The sequence below is a fragment of the Rhopilema esculentum genome, chromosome 3, assembly GCF_057945365.1.
Source record: "Rhopilema esculentum isolate cy_ngs chromosome 3, ASM5794536v1, whole genome shotgun sequence".
NCBI lineage: Eukaryota > Metazoa > Cnidaria > Scyphozoa > Rhizostomeae > Rhizostomatidae > Rhopilema > Rhopilema esculentum.
In genome coordinates, this window is record NC_142817.1 from 8,864,288 (window position 1) to 8,887,429 (window position 23,142).

At 34.7% G+C, this 23,142-nt stretch overlaps 3 protein-coding genes across 7 annotated transcripts in view; 1 reads left to right on the forward strand and 2 right to left on the reverse strand.

Moving 5' to 3' along the window:
* Window positions 1–2,865, reverse strand: part of LOC135692602 (uncharacterized) — a 14,868-nt gene extending 12,003 nt beyond the window's left edge. The window contains exon 1 of one of the 2 annotated variants that reach the window (XM_089111928.1): window positions 2,730–2,865. The gene's annotated coding sequence lies outside the window, so the exon portion shown is untranslated. The remainder of the gene's footprint in view (window positions 1–2,729) is intronic. The other variant, XM_065210794.2, reaches the window with a different exon arrangement.
* On the forward strand, window positions 1,510–16,090 carry LOC135692603 (uncharacterized). Its single transcript, XM_065210796.2, has 9 exons — window positions 1,510–2,926; window positions 6,679–6,911; window positions 7,146–7,287; window positions 7,689–8,047; window positions 8,858–9,036; window positions 10,391–10,425; window positions 11,534–11,574; window positions 11,810–12,050; window positions 13,097–16,090. Exons 1-9 carry the CDS (start codon window positions 2,680–2,682, stop codon window positions 13,300–13,302), a joined length of 1,683 nt encoding a protein of 560 aa, XP_065066868.2. The 5' UTR covers window positions 1,510–2,679; the 3' UTR covers window positions 13,303–16,090.
* Window positions 16,091–18,597: 2,507 nt separating this feature from the next.
* LOC135692613 (AVIToxin-VAR1) overlaps window positions 18,598–23,142 on the reverse strand; it is a 42,207-nt gene continuing 37,662 nt past the window's right edge. For all 4 annotated transcript variants that reach the window (XM_089112016.1, XM_065210806.2, XM_065210807.2 and 1 more), the window contains one exon: window positions 18,598–22,321. In XM_089112016.1, the coding sequence (XP_088968142.1) occupies window positions 22,073–22,321 (249 nt within the window). In that variant the 3' untranslated portion in view covers window positions 18,598–22,072. The remainder of the gene's footprint in view (window positions 22,322–23,142) is intronic.

Genomic DNA, 23,142 nt, shown 5'->3' on the forward strand with positions numbered 1-23,142 from the left:
TATAGTTCTTCTGTTGAAATTCTAATGCTCATGCATTGTTGCTAAATAGACAAAATTCAGTGAAACGTTTGCTTTTTTCAAAGAAACGTTCAAGTTTTGGTGATTAAGGATTTGTGCACTATTAGACTTTGGTGATTTAGGCTACTCTCAGTATGAAACATTAGGAATTTACATTAGGAAATGTCATAATCAACAAATAATGTAATAATTTGGAAAAGACAAGAGGTGAATTTGAAAAAAATTAATGATCTTCTTTGCATTTCTTTTGTCAACTCATAAAAATGTATCAAGTGTCCAACCATCAAAATATCGTGATTGCTTAAGAAAAATAATTTCAGCCAAAATGTATGTTGGATGTTAATAAATTCACAGGCTTGCGAAAAAGTTTGCAGTATTTAACTTGGATTTAGAAATTCTTTCAAATGATAAAAACCACATATATAATTATTGACACAATCAAATTTGCTTGCGAGTGCGGCGTTGGGCTTGGAATTTAAAAGTAAAAAATAAGTAAGAAATGATTCACTGAAACGTACAAATAATTCAATGCATTTTGAGCATGTGCAATGTGTTCGAGAATTTTCCAGAAGGAAGCAAGTTCTAGATTTTATTCCATAGGTATAACAGAATGGTACTAAAGGAATTTGTGAAATTATTATAAAGCAAAGATAATCTTTTTTGTAAAAGGATTTTTCTATTCTCGGGGCTACATTACTTGACAGATGGTATTGAGAATTGCAGCTCAAAGTGGACTGTTATCTCTTTTTAGGATAAAAATACATCTGGTCGAACTTAAAATGAGGGAGGGATATGGGGTGTATCTTCGACCTTATATGATAGACCGTGTAAACGTTTAGCCGTGAAACTCGGTCCCTATCCCCAAGATAGACTCCAAAGATTCACTTTTGAGAAATTGGTCAGTTAAAAGTCATTTTAAGAGCGAATTATTAAAAATTTCACTAAATAAAACAATGGCGTTTCGTCTAACGCAAATAACTGTAATTTCACTAAGAGGCAGGGATGATGTTGTTCTTTAGGCGCATTGCTCTCATTTTAAACATGGCATACCCTTCGGCAGGCTGCGTTGCAATTACTGAATGTTTCGCAATATTTACCATGCATAGTACACATAAAAACTGAAATCAAAACAATAACAGTACGAACGTGTTTGAACAATTTATCAAGACTATGTCTGGGAGCAGACCCGTTAGGAAGCAACTATGAATTATACTTCTGTACGACAAATGATTAATTTAGAGCCTCATTTCAAAATAGAGAATTATCTGGGCAAAATTGATTTATCTTGGCAAATATGATGTTGAGAAATAAAAACTAACCGAACGCATCTTAAGTAAAGTTGCGCAAGAAATCGGCAAGAGCCGGCAGATAAAAAATATGTTATGTATCCCACAACCTGAACTGAACATACACTATGAAAACTCAAGAACTAAAGAATTAAAGATTTAAAGAACTAAGGAACCAAAGAACTAAAGAACTAAAGAAAAAAAGAACTGTACGACTAAAGAATTTAAGAACTAAGGAACTAAAATACTGAAAATCAAAGAACTTTACAGCTAAAGAACTGAAGAAACCAAGGGGAAAAGGAACTTAACCAACTAAAGAGCTGAAGAAAAGTAAGGGTGACTAAAAAACTCAAATTTCATAAAAAGCAAACAAATAGCTGCTTGCTTTTATTTTGCTTTTTTCAAAGGACACCAGATTCTCAATGTAATTTTAGCATATGCCATGTGTTCGAGAATATTTCCAAAAGAAAACATGTACTAGATTTATTATAAAGGTAACTTCAAACTTTGCTAGCTGCATATGTTGCCAAAAATGCCAAGTCAGGACGACGTTGGTTGCCAGTTATGATATAAGGGGAAAGAAAGCCTGGTAAATCCGCGTAGAGAAAAGATGCATTCATTGCTTTGAAAGAAATTGCTAGAAAGTTTAATGCAGAATTATGAGGCTGTGTACAGTGACCTTTGTCAACAAGGTACACGTTTCAAGCAGCAAAAGCGTGCTAAAGAAAGTGTATCTGGAAGAAGACAGGCATAATTCAGCGAAGGTTTTTGACTGATGCGGTGGACTAAGGTGTTGTTGTGGTTGTCGTTGTTTGGTTATCATTGTTGTGGTGGTTGTTATTTCTGCTGTTGATCATGACAGTGCAGATGACGATTTCGCGCTGTAACTGCGCAAAAAGACATTAGAACATCGTAAATATTGCATTCCGCGGCCGTAAACTGCACGCAAATTGGACAATGATTCGCAACAAAGAATCTCTATCATAAACATTATGAAGGGCAATTAGCTGCACGTTTGGGAAGAATATGCCACATGAACCAACCTTAGCCTTTCTTTGTCTTTAACCGAAATGCTGATATAAAAAAGTACAATAACCTAACAGCAACGTTTGCCAGATCAATTAGGTCACATACAGTCAGCAGTTTTTAGGGCTCAGTGTACGAACATGAGGTAATCAGCAGTCACAACATCAAAACAAAGGCAAGATATTTCCTGCTTTGGTGAATTTGTCTTGTCTTGTGGAGTGACGATGCGATCTTTGATCAATTTGTAAGATTCAAAAACGCTTGAGTTAGCTATCGTCATATTATGACAAATTTGGATCCCAAATAGAAATCAGAGGCGGAGGAACGTGCTTTTGAATATCAGATCACAATGAAGAAGAAAGCCGTCATTTTGTTGCTAGTGATAAAAATTGGACTTACCTTAGCTATAAACATAACCAGACCAGCCAAATCGGGAGAGAGAGACTCTTTTGCAAATCCAAACTGCGACTGGAAGAACTGTGCCAAGTATTCATCGACATGCCAGACAACGAAATGTTGCCAGTGTACATGTGACACGGGAAAAACGTATGTGACACTGAATAGCACTTGCGTGGCTGAAAACAATATAGCAAAGGGTAAGAGTTGCTGCTTTAATTTTTAAAAAGCTAAAATTCAAGGCGACTACAAATATCTACCTTAAAAATATTAATTCACTTTGTAATACGGAAGAATCGGACTTTCAATAAGTTGGACCGATTTTAAATTCGGATTGAACCATCATAGCTTGATCAAGTCAAAAAGCTTCGCTCAAGTCGTACCACGGGTAGATCGGACTTTCACTAAGTCGGACTGATTTTAAATTCGCATTGAATCATTATAGCTTGATCAAGTCAAAAAGCTTCGCTCAAGTCGTACCACGGGTAGATCGGACTTTCAATAAGCTGGACCGATTTTAAATTCGGATTGAATCATTATAGCTTGATCAAGTCAAAAAGCTTCGCTCAAGTCGTACCGCGGGTAGATCGGACTTTCACTAAGTCGGACTGATTTTAATTCGCATTGAATCATTATAGCTTGATCAAGTCAAAAAGCTTCGCTCAAGTCGCACCACGGGTAGATCGGACTTTCAATAAGCTGGACCGATTTTAAATTCGGATTGAATCATTATAGCTTGATCAAGTCAAAAAGCTTCGCTCAAGTCGTACCGCGGGTAGATCGGACTTTCACTAAGTCGGACTGATTTTAATTCGCATTGAATCATTATAGATTGATCAAGTCAAAAAGCTTCGCTCAAGTCGTACCGCGGGTAGATCGAACTTTCACTAAGTCGGACTGATTTTAATTCGCATTGAATCATTATAGATTGATCAAGTCAAAAAGCTTCGCTCAAGTCGTACCGCGGGTAGATCGGACTTTCACTAAGTCGGACTGATTTAAAATTCGCATTGAATCATTATAGCTTGATCAAGTCAAAAAGCTTCGCTCAAGTCGTAACCAAGGTTAGTCGCACATTCGCTAAGTCGTACCATTTGCTTAACACCTTAAAGATCCGAATTTACCAAGAAAACAAATTCTTTCCTAACAGACAAAGGTATCTTTTTACCGAATAAGACCCAACTTAATATCGGGCTGCAAAATGGAGGCCACGCTTCAGAAAGATCTCTACAACCAAACAGAAAAATCAAAGTTTTGGCTTGCTGTTGTAGATGAAATTATTTCTCGCGATGTGACAAAACATAGGCGGTCTTATCAACGTTATGAGGGTTTATTGTTGACAATTGCTAGAAAAATTCAGTCTATAAAACGCTGAAGGGTTGCTTTCTCTGGGAATACATTCAAGTAGATTTAGCAAATCGGCTTGAAAATCAGACACACCTCATTTTTTTACAGCTAACTTTAGCAAAGTACAACTTCATCCGATTGACGATAACCCTTGAAGAACATAAATACGTGTACACAAGTCTTCAATTTTATTTATTTACTTATTTACAGGGTCATTTATTTACAGGGTTCGAGTCGGCGAAAAATAATTCCTTTTAGACCATACAACTTCAATTTTCAACTCGTATATCGCTTCTGTCACAGCAAGGCAGAACTTCCTTTTTTGGAAAAAGATGCAGAAAGTTTCGCAAAAACTTCACTAATCAATGTTGAAAAGTTGATGCAAAATTTTGTTTGAATGAAAATATGAATAAAGCATAATAAAAATAATAAGAAACAGATAGTAGCAAATGCAGAGAAAATCGATGATTATTTCTTGTAATCAACCTGTGGTACTAAGTTATTTTGAAGACGGATCTTCGCTTTAAATTTGGGAAATAACATTGGGATAAGGAAACCTTTAGTTAAGACATAGTGAAAACGGTTACAATTGAGTGTTACAATTTACAAAATAGATGTAATGTCACTTAGAAACTTTAAATCAAGGAAATGAAAGTGCGAGGTGAATAGATTGGGGCGCAATGTCACGTCTTGTCTTATCAGGATTTATTGACGAGACAGAATTGACGTGTCCATGTATGGGCGTCACCTCTGAACAAGTTATAGATAGACATCAATTACTCTAATCTTCCTTAAATCATGAAACATCAATTGATAACGTAGTTCTTATTCTGTCATATCTTGGTGGTTTTTTTCTGATTTTGGTAAAAAGTCTGATACGGCCGCAACAACATTGATCACTTTAATGTTTCAGAGGCTATGCCAGGTTGATAATTTCCAAATTATGTTTAAAGTATACTTTATCTGAACCATTGACTTCTATCTACAACAAGATAAAAAGCTTTATTACAGTGGTAACAGACCAGGACATCCCACTTTAATGTTGCTACACAGTATGTTGTACTAAAAAATAGCCCTATAGTAACAAATCCTCCTAAAGGTATTCCATCATCGCGTTTGCTGCACTTTTTCCCACAGTAAGTCACAAAAGGGAATTTTAACTGACAGAATATGAAATTTTTCTCCTTTCGAGATTATTAATCCCAATTAGAGAATATACTTACAGAAACATTGCAGACGATAAGCTCATTAACGCGGGGTTTCGCGCCTGCTGCAATATCCTCAGCATAGTTCCTTATGCAATAAAACCCACGAAAACACATAAAACCATTATGTTTCTCCGAAAAACGTGGGCTGCTCAGAAACCGGACATTTAATGCCCTAATTGAATCGCATAGAGAGATGTCATGATAACATGGAATAGCTAGTTTTTATCTTTCTTGATACACGTTTAAGTGGGTTGAAAAGTTTAGCTGGTTGTTAAACAAAGAGGAAAATAGATGTGTCGGTTTGGTTGCAGCTAACTTTGATATTTGAAGTCGTAAATCTTGCCTAAAATGACAGTACAGAACTTACATATAAAGTGCAGATTCAATTACAATTTATATTGTTCAAATTTATTGTAATTAGAAAATTGTTAATAATTGAATTCATCAAAAACAAAAGCAGTGCCTTTTAAGCCTCAATTATCTTATTATGAAAAACCTGATAACACACGATATGTATTGTGCTTTTATTCAAATTCAATCAGCAATATATTTACGATGTAATGAACACATGGTAGATAACGATATATTCATCAAAGATACGATTATAAATATTAAAAAAAAAACAATGTACCTAACCATAGTAACAAAACTTATAACTAGCTGCCCAGGACACGTAGAGAGCTCAGTGACCCAGCATGGAGCTAAGGGCCTAACTCCCAATTTTAGTTGTTACTCAAAGGAAAGCCTTTTATCTATATAAGTGAATTGGGGCATCGGCGTTCGTCACAGAGTTTTTCTTAATTCTATGACAAGCATTTTCAATGTAATAGGGCGCTGTTAGCAGCAGCAATACTTCTTTACTTCAAAGCAACATGCATATAGTAAGTTATTAGGAAACGATTTTTCGTTTTTCGGTCATGTTTATAAAGTTTTATAGTAATAATTTGGTGTTATTACAGCAAGGGCTTGCGTTCTTATAAATAAGAAATGTTATGCAATTTGCTTCAAATCCTAGCAAGGACGAAAGAGAACATTTCTTTGGCCTACATAGCATCAAGCAAATCGTGAAGGTGACTAACGTCAAACATTGTTAAAAAAATTTGAATCAATGAAGAAACTTTTGGAAACTTTAAGAAACTCACTTAAAGAAACTTTAAGGAATGCCTTGTTAGCCAAGTGTCAGTTTAGTGTCCAAAATAGGTTTCTTGAATCGATAAAGTTGCATCTTTTTTTCAATAGTTGTAAAATTCTCTTATCAAACAAGTAGTTATCGTATTTCAAGCAAAATGAATAACTAAGTAAATGTCGAAACACTTAAAAATGTATATTTTAAGTGGTAAGTAATATTCTACAAATTTTTTGGGCCAGTTTCTTTAATAAGTCTCGTTTTAATACAGACTGCAGCTTTATGGCACAAATAAGTGAGAATGCCCCATGGAGCTTGGTCCAAATTACGGCTACATCGTTGAAAGATTTGAGCAGTGGGTTAAGAATGTTTCATTGCACCAAATCTGGATGTCAAAAAGCGGAAAATTGCAGAATATCCAACGTGGAATATGAGAGGAATGGATGGAAGGTGTTACAATCCAACAATAACAGCCAACTGGCCTTCGAAAATAACATGTTAACGGTAAATGTCACAAAATTCCTTCCTTACCAATTCTGAAGACCATACAATATGGTGTCACTTGGTTTAAATGTCAGACCCATCGTCGTTGGTTTGCAGGTTTGTCGAGAAGATGGTTAAAATCGCCTAAGACGAAGAAGATACAGCACATTACATAAAATTTATGCAACAGGCAGAAGCATTCAAATCGATGAGTAGGCATTATACTAACTAACTTACACCCTTGCTTTTTCGCAGGTAAACGGAAAAGAGTGTTTTAACGAAAGATTAAAGGGTCTTCTGTTGTATCTAAAGCTCCAGTGCAACGTAAACAAACAAGCAGCTCAAAGCGTCAAAGAAGAATCGTGCATGGTTATCAAAGTCGCTGGAACATACATAAGTGAGAATACTAAAAACGTATATCAAGAGCCTGAATTGCAATTAGTCGATAATCTAAAAGAATTTTAAGTTGAATGATATCAAGTAGTCTATAGAGAGGCTATAAACACAACTAAATCCTTAATGGTGTCAACTAAATTTCTGTCATAGCTTATCAAGAAACCAAGTGGAATCCTAAATTAATCACAGATCTGCGGAACGATAGATTTGAACAGTTTTGGCAATGTGTTTTACAAAAAATACACCGCTCCACCGATTTATACAGCAATTATTCACCGAAACAAAACATTTTCCGAACTTCTGTTTTGCATTTTTTACTGGTGTATTCGCCATGTAAAAATACAACATTTTCAGGAAAAAAAGTAACTAGTTAATAATATCCAACTTCAATTTTTTTTCCAGTTGGCACAGTTCCGGACCCATCTGCACAAAAGTGCCAAGAGATCATTTCCTCCCATGTTCAACCAACGGTCTCTAGCGGCTATCCCCTGGGACCAACTCTCTTCAACACAAGCCTGTCCACATTTAGGATGCTTAGTTCGACTTTGCCACATCACGAATCAATCACAACGATGACCTCAAGTGTTTTCGCAATGTCGGCTAAAAATAGCAATGTTATCATGGCAACAAGCGTGGTCCTTGGATCTACAAGAGGAAGCACTCTTCATGCCTTTACCAGGACGCCTTTATTAACAACCTCGCAACGACAAACAGAAGGCACAAATACTGTTTTCAAAGATATCTCTAGAAGCGTGACATACGTACGTAGAAAGATTCATTTTTATGTATAGCAACAGTGAATACCTAAAGTTATACGATTTAGCTTTACCAAGCTCTTTCATGTTGTTAGGAAAAACATTCTACCCCATGATTAAACTAGCGCTTATGATCAATAAGATACTTAAATGCGAAGCTGTAAGATCGTAAACAGAACGATCGAAGAAAGAAGACAAGCACATCACAACTCCGTTCATAGGAACCAAACACGACCTCTTTCTTGGTTGAGCAGCAATTTATATTATTATTTTTTTCTCTTATTATTTTTGAGCAAATATTGTTAATAGGTTGTTTATTTGCTGAAAGGTATCTCGTTTATAAATATCGATAAAATGAAAAATGAAATCCACCCTAACAGAGTTGGATCTCTTTAGCAATACTTTGAAAACGAACCGTCTCTCTGCAAACAAAACCTTGTTTTTGAGATGAAAAAACCAACTTTCTAAAACATGTCCGTGTATGTTGCTGTGCCATTAGACCTGTGAGCATCAGTCTCGTTAAAAAAAGGAATTTATAGCTTTGAGAGTACAAGGCGTACAAATAATTAGCTTGCTCAAGTCTATATGATCTTAGCGTTATTTGGATTATTTGTATCTTACAGGTAAGCTGGTAAGCTCAGATTATTTGTTAGTAAAACATCAGTTGCCCAGCTCTAAGAAAAATCCTCTGACCTTCCCAATCAAAAGTGTAAGGTTTCGAAAACGTTTCCCTAATTTCAATATTGTTTCATTTTGAGCACATTGAAAATATAGATTGAACTCAGAAATACATGGAAAACTTGTTGTATCTTACAGGCAAGCTCAGCTTTGCCACAAAGCAGCATCGTTTTGCCTATAAAGAATTCGAAGAGAGGTTACTCGGAGACTGAAGCTGATGCGGCTCAGGGCAAATACCTTATCATATCAAGTGTGATTGCTGGCACTGCATTCTGCTGCATCCTGGCATTGGTAATTACATTACTGGTATTAAGAAGGTATGTTACAGCATTTTCAAGTAATGGATGCAAACCCCTTGGCAATTTGTATTTGTTTCTTCGAAGGTAGTTCTTTAGGGCACTGCGAAGCTTTTTTAATCGAGCAATGGAAATTCAGGGTACTGGCGACTCCCCTCACTCTGGGTGAAAGTTTGGTAATTTTTAGGGGATTCGAGCCCCCAGACCCTTGAATCTTCAGTCTGCAACCCCAACCACGGAGCTGCATCCCCGCACACAATATCTTTAAGGTCTGCAAAACTTTCTCAAAAACATAACGATAATGTTTAGAAGGTGGACAGATTGTTTGAAGGTGGATCTTCAGGATTTTGCTTCGATTGACCTTCCTCGTAGTCGTTGACCTTGTGACCGCCATGACTTTTGGGTCCTGGTATGATTATTTACAAATTAAACATATTAGTGCCTTTAATAAGACACTGCACGTCCTCAACATGCTTCATCTTCATACATCAACATTCCTTCGCCGAAATGAGCCAATGTACTGAACGAGCGGCTCGTGTGCGCAAACCTCAAAATAAGGAACCGGTGAAAGAAGGAAAGTTTATTTTCTAAACTATGCAAAAGTAGTTCATGTGTTGTACCTTTAAATCCTTTTCCAGACATAAGAAGAGGCGTTTGTTTTCACAATCACAGAAATGTGTTCATTCTTGACTGCAAACTCCATTTTTGTGTCTTTTTAAAAAGACTCTGTCTCAACTACTTTTAAAACTTTTGATCTAAAGAGAGAAATATTTTAGGAAAAAATCATGAGGAAGTTTAGTAAATAGTTACTTCTGCTTTAAAAATAAACTTTTTGCATTGAGATTAAAATTGTTGCGGGACAAAATAAATACCAGTTCTCCTTGAATTCCATGGATTTTAAAAGCTCCAGATATTTCATGCAGTCGCGAAAGAATACCATTACAAGCGGTGAAACGATAATGGCGTCACAAAATGAACAATACCAGCATTAAATGTCCGCTTTATAGTATCATCCTTTTTGGAGGTGTCTTCTAAAAAGAGGTGTCCGCGAAAAGGGGTTACGCTATAAGAAAGTGACCGCTTAACTGAGATGTATAAAGTGCTCTCCTCTATACAGATTCCCAATATATGGAGGTGTCCGCGGTAGGGAGGAGAATGTTTAAAAAAAGATGATGTTCTCTTTAAGAATTTGTTCACTATAAGGGTATATCCGCTTAATTGGGATGTCCGCGATAAAGAGATGTCCGTTAAGAGAGGTTTCAATGTATAATGAATTACTATCTGAAACACTCTGCAGAAACATTCTGTCTAGGAAGATATATTGATAATGCTAACTTTTGGAAAATTTGTAATATCATTGACTTATGTGTTTTAGGAAAAAGAACAAAATTCGCGAGGCACATAGAAATGGTAAGGGAAATTTGTCCTTAGTGGTAATATGTCGTCAAAGTTAACTAAAACTTGTGGAATTATATGGGAAAAGAAGCTCCGACCAAACGAAGTTAAAAAATCAAGCTGCTACTTTTGCCAATTCTTTCTGAATCTAAACTGGTCAGATTAAAAATAATCTGAAAATGCAAAATAAATTCCGATTGATGCTTGCACAGCTTGAATTGGTCGATGTCCACCTCCATATAAGAGATAAAATAATGATTTTTTCATTTGGGCATTGCAAGTTCTCTGTAACTATACATAATTGTTCAGTAAATTGATTCAAACAGCATTTTCAGCTATAAGAGGAAGGTTGTTTCCAAGCAAAGAAAAATGGTTCTAGATTTTGATAAAACCAATCTAAATTAACTAAAAGATTCCTCAGATGGAGTGATGGTAATCCGGCAATCAAGGAGCAGGGCGAATAAGCAATTTCTACGAAAAGCATTCAACAAACTCGGCTGTGGAAAGAAACTTCCTTATTTTACTAAACCAGTTTAAACTGATTTTGCAGAAAAAATGAAAAGATCGTTATTAAGTTAATGACAAATTTAGAATGTTTGCTTGGAAAAGCGAAGAAAGCTTGTCCAATAAAGGATATCAAAAACTGTTTAACATGATTTGTACCAGATATATGGTATGGGACCTTATAGCTTTCTATTTTTAACTTTTTAGGAGCGTCTTAACAAAACTTTTCGAAACTTGCCACTACTTTTCGTTGCTAACTTAGATTTTCTTTTTCGAAGTCTGAAAGTTTTACCATGCTTAATTTAGTACAGTATTGACCATACGGCTTCAAAATAAAACAGTTACAGTGAAGTTGTAGAATAAGTTACAAAAATAGGATAGCTCATAAATGCCTTGGTCATAATTCATTTGCTGCCCTGGCTTGAGGAGATAAATGACTCTTCTAAGTAAGAGGAAGGTTTGAAGACATAAGCATGGCTTCAAAAGGCAAACAAGTGCTCGACAAGTCAGAAAAAGGCTAAAATATTGTCCGCTGTTCAGCCGATGCCGTTTCGTTAAAACAATTTTTCTATAGCAGATTGACAGCAAGTTTTCTTTTAATTATATATTTCCCTTTTAGCAATGGCTCAAAGAATGTCAGTTGGTCAATATATACTAAAGGTATATTAACGTATTCTTAAAAATTTCTTATTTTTGCTCTAAGGAAGACAAAATAGACTTCTTAAGATTGAAAACTTTTCAAATATGTAAACAGTGCTGTATAATCTCACCAAAGCAACAGTTAACAAGAAAATGGGTATTTTTCAAAAAGAAATACGTCTTTCTAAAATAAGATCAACAAAATTTGCTCCTGAAAATCTGAATTTGTAACGCTATTTTGCATTTACATTAATAGAATAAAGGGTTCAGGGCTGGCACTAGCCCACACCGCACCCCACCCCCCTTGCCACCGATTGTCAAGCTACGGAGCTTTGAACCACGCCAGAGAGATACGATATACAGCACAAAGCGAGACAGAATCAGCTTGACTGATATCTGGAGACCTAATCCTGAAGCTGAAACAGACGACGAGTATGACATTCCAGCAGAGATAACAGACATTCACCGATCATTCAGTGCCTTGTATGCAAAAGTCGGTATGTAAACATGCAAAGTTTGCTATGAAAATTGATAGCATAAAATTAATTACATTAGAAGTGTTGTTGAGTATAAACAAAAACAAAGTCAAGAACTGCGTTTTCAGAAATTTATTCGGTTTTTTGATTAAAACATCATAGCATATGCTATTAAACCAAATGCAACTATGCTACCTATCATAAAATAACATTTATGTATATCATTTGATAACCTATCATGAAATATCATAACATATTGCATTATACTTAACTACATCATATCATCTTTTATTGCCTTGTATTATATTACATTAAAATACCTTACTTTTTATATCATATCAAACTATATTAAAGCACATTATATCATGTTATATTATATTATATTATATTATATTATCTCATATCATATTATGTTATCTTATATCATATTATCTTATCTTATGTTATATTATATGATATTATATTTTATTATATTATATTATATTATATTATATTATATTATATTATATTATATTATATTATATTATATTATATTATATTATATTATATTATATTATATAATATTATATTATATTATATTATATTATATTATAATATATTATATTATATTATATTATATTATATTATATTATATTATATTATATTATATTATATTATATTATATTATATTATATTATATTATATTATATTATATTATATTATATTATATTATATTATATTATATTATATTATACTATATTATATTATATTATACTATATTATATTATATTATCTTATATCATATTATGTTATCTTATATCATATTATGTTATCTTATATCATATTATATTTATATTATATCATATCATATCATATTTTGTTATACTATGTTATGTTATATTAAGTTATACTATGTTAAAATTTACATAAAACTTTATAATATCATATCATTTTGATTCTATTATAAATATATCATTTTATGTATTTTATATATTACATTTATTATCAATATAACTTTTTTTCAATAAAATAGAAGAAATATCAAAATTTTAATGACAAATAAACACTAATATGTTTATTTACTACAGACAAAAGAAACATTCGGGAAAACCAAGAGGGAAGCAGCTGCACTAGCATGGATAGCGAGGAATCTGACAAAACAAAGGATTCCATTATTCATCTGAACATTTATGATGAACCAGAAATGACTGAGGAAAGAAATATGGAAACAAACACCAGAAACATTTCTGATTCTGAATTTCAAAAATACCTTCGCACATCAAGGAAGTATTGAAATTCCAGATGCTGCTGTGCTCTGAGCTGTGCATAGATTGTAAAATTTTAGCAAGAAAATTAGGTACGAAAATCCAATCTGAGATTATGTCAAAATATGGCTGAAGAATAGATACAGGCTTCATTACTAAAGAAAGTCATACCTTATTGATTCAATTACAAGTCACAGCAAATTGGGTTCATAAAAAATGTAAGCAGAGATACTTGGCTTGATATGATGGTTGCATAAACTGATAAAAATCTGATTGTGTACTAAAAATTAAAAGTTCATCCAACAACATCGTCCAGCATGACATCCTCAATAGCACCCAAAGTATTTCTTCCTCCTCTTCTACATTATTACTCCCAGCTTCAAGATAGATGGAAAGATTTGTAGAATCTGGCGAAAATCATGTATTAAGCCACGCTCATTTATAAGTTATCCTTGATTCTAGACTGCAGCAAAACATGCCAAAAAATAATTTCAAGCAGTGGCTTATAATCAAATAAATCAGTAGTTGACACAACAACAGCTTAAGTTATATTATTTAGATGCTGATTCAAGTAAAAACTGAATTTGGGGTCAATGAAATTGAACAACTTCTAATAGAATTTTTTACTTTTCCACGAAAGTGAAAGAGAATTTTCCCTTGTCAAATCTAGCTAGTGGATAAACAAAGTCAAGTCAAGACAAGTCTTAACTGATGGGAGATCTTGGGACCATTTTTTCAGGACTGCTAAACCTTACAATGAAGAACCTTTGCATGCAACCCTTAGCTGTGTTTCAAATATATTCTTTACATTTCAGTCACCCAAGAAAAATTGCTAGACCTGAAATATTCTCGACCGAAGGAAAATTAGCTTTTAGATGACCTAACAGTGACCTAAACAAGTTTAGGTGACCTAAACTTGAAAAATATCATGTCAAAGTTTTTTCAAATATTCCCCTTTTCTAAGTACTATTCAAACCAGGCCTGGTCATAAGAATTTTAGCATGGGGAATAGCAAAAAGCTCTCCTAATAAATTCCAGGTGAGCTGTTGTAGATGTATAAAAATAGAAATAAAGGAAACTTATTTTTAAGGAGGGCAATAAAATTTTTGAACAGTTTAGGAGAGCAATCAATAGTTCCCCTCAAGCATCTGAGGGGAGCCTTGAGGGGAGTCTTGAGGGGAGCAAGAGCTATGGCTCTCCTCAAATGGCCAGGTCTGATTCAAGCAATAAGCACATTATCATCTACAGAAGAATCCTGAACCAAACATTACTCTTTTGAGCAGTAGCATAGTTGCCAGCTACTCAATACTGTTGTACTAAATATGCTGTTTAATTAAATATTGACAATTTAGTTCAAATAATACTCTATAACTAAGGGTAATAAACATCTGCATTGTTACATCTTACATTATTCTAGTGGTCCTTACTATATGGTATGGCATTGATATTAGTTGTAACATTTGCTTTCAAGCACAACATAGATCAACCACTAATATGCTTCGGCACTACTGCCCATTTTAGAATGGGGCCCTTGACACCACAAATCTGTTGTGGAAAGAAATTTAAACAATTCTGACCCCTGTGTAGTAAGAAGCTGGTAAAAAGAGACTCAATAGTTTTGAGTTATGGTGTTACAGTAGACTTTTAAGAATCAGCTGGACTGAGGAGATAACTAATGAAGGTGTTTTAAAGCAAAATGAATTGTGAAACCAGACTGCTGACATCAAGATATTCTGAGATATTCTGACAAAAACTGTTTATAACAAACAAGGACAAGGAAGACCAAAAACTAGGTTTGCTGACAACATCAAAGAGAATATGGGTGCAAGAGGTTTTGCTGAAATCTGCAGGAACCTTCTGTTATTTGTTGATGATGTATTTTTTCTTTTTGAAAAGGTTATTGGTAACTAGTAGTGTATAAGGAACACCGCAATGCAATGAGAAAAAACAACAACAAACACACAAATATCAGTGATGGCAACTAGTTGGTGAATTTCTAGAGTAGCATTTGTTATGTCATAAATGTGCTCATCTAAGGGGGTACCTCTTCTGAGAGCCTCCTCTTCTGATATATGTTGTGGATTTCATCATTTGAACAGAACAGTTTCATGCAAATGAATCATGGCTGATGTAACAATCCTAATCAAACTTAAACATATAAATTATTTAAAAACACAGATTAAACTATTTAAGAAACATACTTTTCCAAACACAGCCTTTGGTCTTCTAGCAATAGTGGCACAAGTTTGGAAAAGAGACATTGTAGAAGTTGACTCTTGATTTGAAGAATTTGATTGATCTTCCGATTGTTTGGTCTTATTAGCACCCCTTTCATCGAATCAAGCCTGATTTTTTAAAAGCCTCTGCACATTAACAATGACATTTGATTGAGATTTTGAGCAGGCAAGGGGAGGACCTTGTAGAATAATGTCTTTTTGGCTCTTTTGACAGTGGGGCTTATCGAAGAAGAAACAAGTTCTTGCAACTCCCAAATAATATTGTTTAGGTGTAGCAAAAGGATAAGGGGGTATAGCAATCGGGGAAGGAGACAACACGCCTGGCAAACATAAAATTTTCTAATTTTTAGGAAGTTTAGCATTTCCTTTTAGTTTTTTATCACCGAAGGGTAGCAAATTCAAGATAGGCGTCCAAGCAACTTCGGGGAATTACAAGACAGTAAATAACTTTTTTTAAATTTTTTTGACCTCTTATAGTTTGTAAATCAAATTCATACTTTAAAACTACACAAATTCACGTCAAACAGGGGCAAGTGGCTGGATAGCTTTAAAGAGTTTTTTTCATGTGTCCGTCAGCTGATTCAATTATATATAAGGTTGCTTTTTCTTTAATGTTCTTATTGTAATTTTGGATTTAATAATTGAATTTTAAACAACTTACTTAAATGACGTAACATGTAATTAATTGATTTGCTGAAAAAATGTTTTGAGTTTGAGTTTGAGATAGCTCTAATGAGTTTTTTCACTTGTCCTACATACAGCCTTAATTTTGTAATAGTTACTGGTATAGATAAATATATGTAAATATATTTTTCCTGTTACTGAACCATCTTAAATTTAGCAGTCCCTTTATATTTTTCATTGCTTAATCTTATTTAATGAATTGGTGTGAAATGAAAATTTGAATTTGAATTGGGCAACTTCACATAATCAGACACTAGGCACGTGCAAAAACGAGAAAGGCTTTTGACAGAGTTGTACATCTGCACGCCGCAGTATCGTGTGTTGTAACCCCTTTATAACCACAGGTGTTATCCATTAATTAAATACCTTCTCACCTCTGTACGCTTTTACATTTTACACTGTGTTACTTCATCGGCTTACGGTGTAATGACTAGCAGAACCCTTGTAAACAGATAGGCCATGGCTGCTTTTTAATTTCAAATTGGCGCGTATCGCACAAGGCATTGCGGCCTTGGTCAGTGACAATGCACAGGAGCTATTTTGTACCTGCGATGCCTTTTTGGAGAGAGAGTGCGAGAAGGGGTGGGATGTGGTTCGCAGCAAGTTTCACTTTGTGCCCTTACAGAAAAGAGACTTAACAAAGATGAATAAAGGGGCAAAACTGATAAACAATGAAAATGAGGGAATATACTGCATATATTCCTCACATTTGCAAAAAATTACCAATCAATCTTCAATCAACGAAAGATTCCAGTGCAATAAACTTTGCTGGCTGAGGAAATATGAACATAATGGAAATATTGAATAATATATCAAACAAACTATAATTGCACCTTTTCTGTGCAATTTTCTTTGACATTTTCTAGCGAAAGGCTTCGTGAACAACACGTTTTGTGACATTTAGCTTGTGATTTTTCTTGCTGACTTGTTGATTGTGTAGTCTATTGTTGATCTGCTCAGGGCAGTATGTGACAACTGCACTTTCTTTTTAAGATTTGAAACACAGTTGAATCCGTATTCTTTCGTCTTGGGTTTTTTCATTAATCCTAAAGATAAATTTTTTTGAGTTGCTCTGTTTGTCTCAAAAGTCAATTTATGCATTGTGTAGTGTGTCTGGCTCTCTCTTTCAAAAGAAGAGCGACAATTTGTTGCTGCACCACAAGCAAAGGATTTGGGTTTACTAATGCTAAAGAGGCAATTATTAACAGGAGAGTTAGTACATCTATTAATTTGCAAACACTAAGTAAACTCCCTTATTTTAATTACCAAGATGTTTTGGATTCTCAGGTCGCTGTAACCGTATCTACGAAAAAGGCTGCCGATGGGTGATATAAGGATTAGGGTTCAAAAATGGTCTAATAATGTTTTCTGAGATAGACAGCTCCTACAAAAAGATTTGTCTGATCAGCAACTTCCAAATTACTTTTCTTATCTGACATAAGAAGGGAAACATTCGAATATTGGAAATAGTAGGTTCTTATTCTGTTTATTAGGCAGACCACCATACTTTCAAGATTTTTGGAAATTACAACCTTAGTTCCAAGGTTGCTGCATGTGATTTTACTTAGCACCAATATAATGACTGAAATCTGAAAAACCGCAAATTGCTCCAAACAAGACACCGTGTCTCGTTTCTTGACATACCTCAGGACAAATCTTAATTCCCCTTGAAAGTTGCCAAGAACCCTTTAGGAGAAATGCTTTGATGCCAACAGACAGCGATTCCATTTAGTTTTCAAAATGCCATTGACACTAGATGAAAGCTCGAAAATGACTTTATTTGTATGTTCGTACTTTCTACTTTTCTGTTTTAGCCAAAGTCCTTGAAGTAAGGTTGATTTGATAATACTTCAAGAGAATATATTTGTTTTTGTGCACTTCTAAAAATGTTTAAAACATGTTTTTCTTAGTTTGTACCAAAAGAGTCTCGAAATCCATTATTGTCTTGAAGGTTATAAGATCAAAGTACTGTTTTATCAATAAAATTCAAAATCATGAAAGATCAGTAAGGCCAACCTGTAAGGATTAAAGGTTCAGGGGTAAACCTATTTTTTTATCTAAATGAGGCCTGCATACAGTATAGATCTTCGCTCAGAGTTTGGGAAGACAGTCAGGAAAAAGCCACTGCCTGAGCCCAAACCACGTGCTCACTGTTTACAACTAGAGACCTTTTAGTGTTTTTGAATGGTAGACATAATGTCCCTAACGAGATTTTGGATATAAAGAGAAGGAATTAATTTGTGCTAAAACCAAAGGACGGTAAACCATTTTAAAAGAATGTTATGAATTCACCATAGCGACCATAAAATGTCTGCAATTTCTTATGCTGACGGAGATACATTTTTGTGTTTTCATGTCATGTTAAGGGCCCTTTTTGTCCTGAAAAATGTTTTTTAGCAGATGAAAACCATGGAGGAATTTCTTAATCGGTAAATGTTTCAGATTCAGCCTGACTGGTACAGTTAGTGACTTTCGTGGTGCTTATGGCACCACTACCACTGGAGTAAATCGCTCAGATCTCCATCTTTAATTCTAGATATTCATTGCTATTTTGTGTTTATTGTTTTACTTTGCCTTTGCCTTTCCATTTTATTCAATCAAGACCACCGTTGATAACAGCATTAACATGTTAAAGTATAAAATTCTGTATATGGATTCGTACTATTTTTATTATATTACTAACATTATATATCATAATATCATTATCAAAATTAATATTGCTTTTAATCTTTGGTACAAAGGATAGTTGGAAAGCAATTCATTTGGAAGCTGCTTTTTCGATAGAAATCTTCACGAAAGTCGCACAGTTTTGGGAGCTATAATACGGAATCGGAAAATATACTTAAATATTGGTACCGAGCATTTTTCGCTATAATTTCTGATAATCTCTTTGCTAGAATACAATGCACTAATAGAATACTGTTTAAATCAAATCATTTACTGCTAAAACCTTAAATAAAATAAATTTGTAAAGCGGACATTAACTGGATTAAGGTAGCAGATGCAGGATACGTTTTATTAAAGATTGTGATTCTAGATCACCCTTCTTTAGCGTGGAAACTCCCTATTTTAGGCACCCTTTTTTCACTGCTGCAAAGTTATTGCTATTGTTAACTGTTACAGAGTTACTGCTATCATCCGATGTTAAAGTTTTGAGATATCCACCAATTAACACACATGCACTGAGGGCGTGTGCGGCCGAAAGTAGAAGTAAGGAATTCTCATGGTAGAAATGAAGTCCAAAGTGTCTCAAATTTATGGTGTTCGTGTCGCGCTATGTTTGTTGCAATTTCCATGCCTTGTGTTGTTCTGAGGGTAATGCAGCTCTACGGTCGCAGTCGGTGGGCCAAAAAGACTGAATCCGAGTGTTTACATCTTTACGTATGCAAGGAGTTATGATTGATACCCCAAAACCTTTAATAAAGGACAAGTTAGTTGTAAAGAATCCGCCAAACCAAATTAAATTGAATTAAAGTATTTTCATCAGTTTTTTCATGCCACCCTGGTCAGCAATCGGGCAACCTAAACAAACATCATATACTCCTCGTTGAAAAACATCCAGTCCTTCACTTTGTTTTTAATTGACTCAAGAGTTTTAGCACAAAAATCGTGGAGAGATTAAGGAAAATGGTCTAAGCTATGTGTCTTTCCTCTTATTACACTCTGTTAGTACAAAACTTCTGGGTATTTGTCCTTGAGAAGTAACTTGCGGTAAATTACTAGTTTCTGACTAGACAGATCGCCCATCTAACTTGTTTTTTGTTGCCGTGTTGATAAAATCTACGCAACAAAATATCTTGAAGCATTCTTGCCACCAACAGAAAAGTCGACATAACTGTTGCTAGAAATGCCAAAATCATTGGTGAGACGAATGTTGTAAGTTTTAAAGAGTATATCAGCAGAACAAGATCCGTTTGGGTGTCCAAAGTGATTCATACTGAATAGCTGAGAATAGATTGGCATCCTCACTAAACGAAAAGATATAAAAGCATATTTCTCTATCCTCAGTTCTCGACTACAAAATTTCTAAATTAGTTCATATTGAAGAATCTTCCCTTCCTGTCTTCTTTTGGACTCAAACCCAACCACTTTCTTTTATCCCGCTTCACTTTGTGTACAATCAAATACACGGGAAATTTGTTTTCTAAGTCTGTTTTCCCAGTCCTGACAAACGAACGTCCTTGCTGGTCCTATGTTAGTGAATTTTCCCACCATGTCTAGAAAGTTGCTTTTTCTTGTCTTCAATCAGTATTTACTTCCCGAAGACAATAAAGCGACAAATGATTGTGATATGCAAGCGCTTCCATGGAAATTTTTAGCAAAAATAAAAACAAGCGCAGATAAACGTAACTTTTTAGAGCTTCTTGTGAAACTGATGCAGTCATCGAATGGCTTGGTCCACTGTGTAACAAGGTCATCATTATCATAACACGGAAGTATTCTTATAATGTTAGATTCTGAGAAAATTTGATTAAGGTCCGCTGGCTCGATATCAACCTTTTATCAAAAGGAATCTGATAAAAGGATTGTATTCTGCAAGGTTACTGCAGGGTAATTTAAAATTTGCAGCTTCCTTGTTTATGTCACGGCTGGAAACGCAGATGACAGAACTTTTAATTTGTACAGGTTAGGGTATTCATCGAGCCAGCCGATAACAGAACAAGAGAACAATAGAGCGAATACACAATATTTTATATGCCATATGTTTCATTTTGATTTATGATATCCTAGAGATTATCGTTGTTTATGTTTTACAACGCCTAAATTTTATTAACATGCTCAATTGCAAGAAAAGACACGCAGTAATATGCCATAGATATGGAACACGGCCATCTTAGTATACAGAAAGCACAAGGTAGAATTTCAGAGCTAAAACCTGGGGAAGTACCAATCACCTGAAGCTGTTCTAAGTCAGTTCTTTGATACTCTTCTTAGTCTCTGATACTGAGTGTCTTTTCGTGTTTGAATGATACGTAAGCTTCATGACTCTGGGGTTATGTATATCGCAAATATACTTATACTAAATATTATTGCTTTCTAAAGTAACAAATCACTGTTCTTCTCCTCAATAGTACACTTTTTCAGCCATTTTAATGCGTTTTCTAGGTCCATGTGGAAAAAACTCGAAAAATTCCTTATTCAAGCACCCTTATGATCAGAAAGCATAATTAGCTATTAGGTTTATTTCTCTTATATTTGAGTCTATAATAATTCATGTGGGAGGCGGAGTTCTGGCAACCAAATAAAAAATCAGTTATGAAATGATTTTTTAAGCAAATTGTTGATTTGAAGATTTTTTGCTTTTGACTTCATTAATGATAATTCTTAAAAAATAACAAGTTATTGCAATGATTGTAATTTTCAAATGAATTATTTGGTGTATGCATAACCCCAGTAGGCATAACGTCAGTATACTATTTACAATGAATAAATTAGTATATTTAACTTTCTAAAACCACAGTATATTTTAAATTTTCAACTAACATACATTATCATATTATCTGTAAATGTCGGTCCATTAACTTTTCAGTATTTGAAGAAGTTTTGGAGAATTTTGTTCACTCATACACCCTTGCCATTCTGGTAGTTCATACCTCCGACCGCCATCATAGAGGAGCCTCCTTATGACGCGAACAGCTTGCAAAAGTTGCCAACCAGAACTCAAGTTTCGTCATAAATAAATGATCTGTAGCACTTTCAGCTTTGCAGGAGATTGTACTTTCGTCCGCGTTTTTTTGGCGTTCAGAGTATCTGTCAGATGGCCGCATTGCTACGAATAGCAGTATCCATGCGAAGTAAAATACTTTGACACACCGCTAATTAACGGAACATTTTAGTTTCTTTCAAGGAAGAAAACATGCTATTGATAAAAGAGTGATCAAGACGATCGTGATCGTGGACTTTCACTCCTTAGTCGATTTAGTCTGCTCTGCAAGTATTTATTGAACATAATTGCGTACGGTGAGTTTTGTGGGGTGTCTTCGACGGGCCTACTTGGCCTTTCAGAGACTTCGGGAACCTCAGTTGGTATTCGCACACATCTGTACTTGGGGTTTTTGAATTTATCCAGGTCCGTTATAGCGCAGGTAAGGCCCACAGTGCAGCTACACGTGAAGTGTTTTCCATTCTAAAAGTAAAGAAACAGGTGTCAAGCAATCATGAAATTTTATGATATAAAGTTAATGTAATCTATCTAAGGCGCACACAGAAGAGAAGGTGTAAGAGTGTTAATCATTGCAGATTGTGAGAAAAACAAACAAAATGCAGACATTCCATTGACGAAGCCAATTAAGAGCACAAGCATGAGCTTAACTACTAAATCAGACAGAAACGAAATGATTTCTAATGCTGTAAATCAAGTCAGAATACTGTTCAAGCAAACAGGAAGTCTGCTTATAATTAGCCCTTTCGCTCTAATGCATCATTATTCTCAGTGTTTATGCAAGGAGCACCCTACTAGCAAAGCTTTTTGTCCTGACTAAGTTTTTTACTACATATTCATATTATGATGCATCGAGAGAATATAGATATAGGAAGTAGGGATTTGCAGAGTGGAACGCGAGCAGATGTCTTAATGGGGTGATGGGAGCCTGCTGGTAGCCTAACACTGCTCGATTAGGGAAATTTAATAGGCAAAGCAAGAATAAAAGCCCGATCAGAAGCATAAAAGCAAGAGCTGTCGTGGAAGGGAAGTCGGGATTCATTGAAAAATTCTAGCAAAGGGAAACAGGAATGCTGGCAAACAAGAAAATGCAGCTTACATTGAGCCAACTAGACAATAAAAAAAGCAGTAAACAATGATTTACGCTAAAGTAAATTAAGAGATTGAGTCTGTTTTAAAAATAACAGACTGAAAAGTAAACAACATATGTGTAAACAACTTGCATGGAGAAAATCTCTCAATCAATAGGCAGTAAGATCTTTAATGATTAGATTCGTCAGCAACAA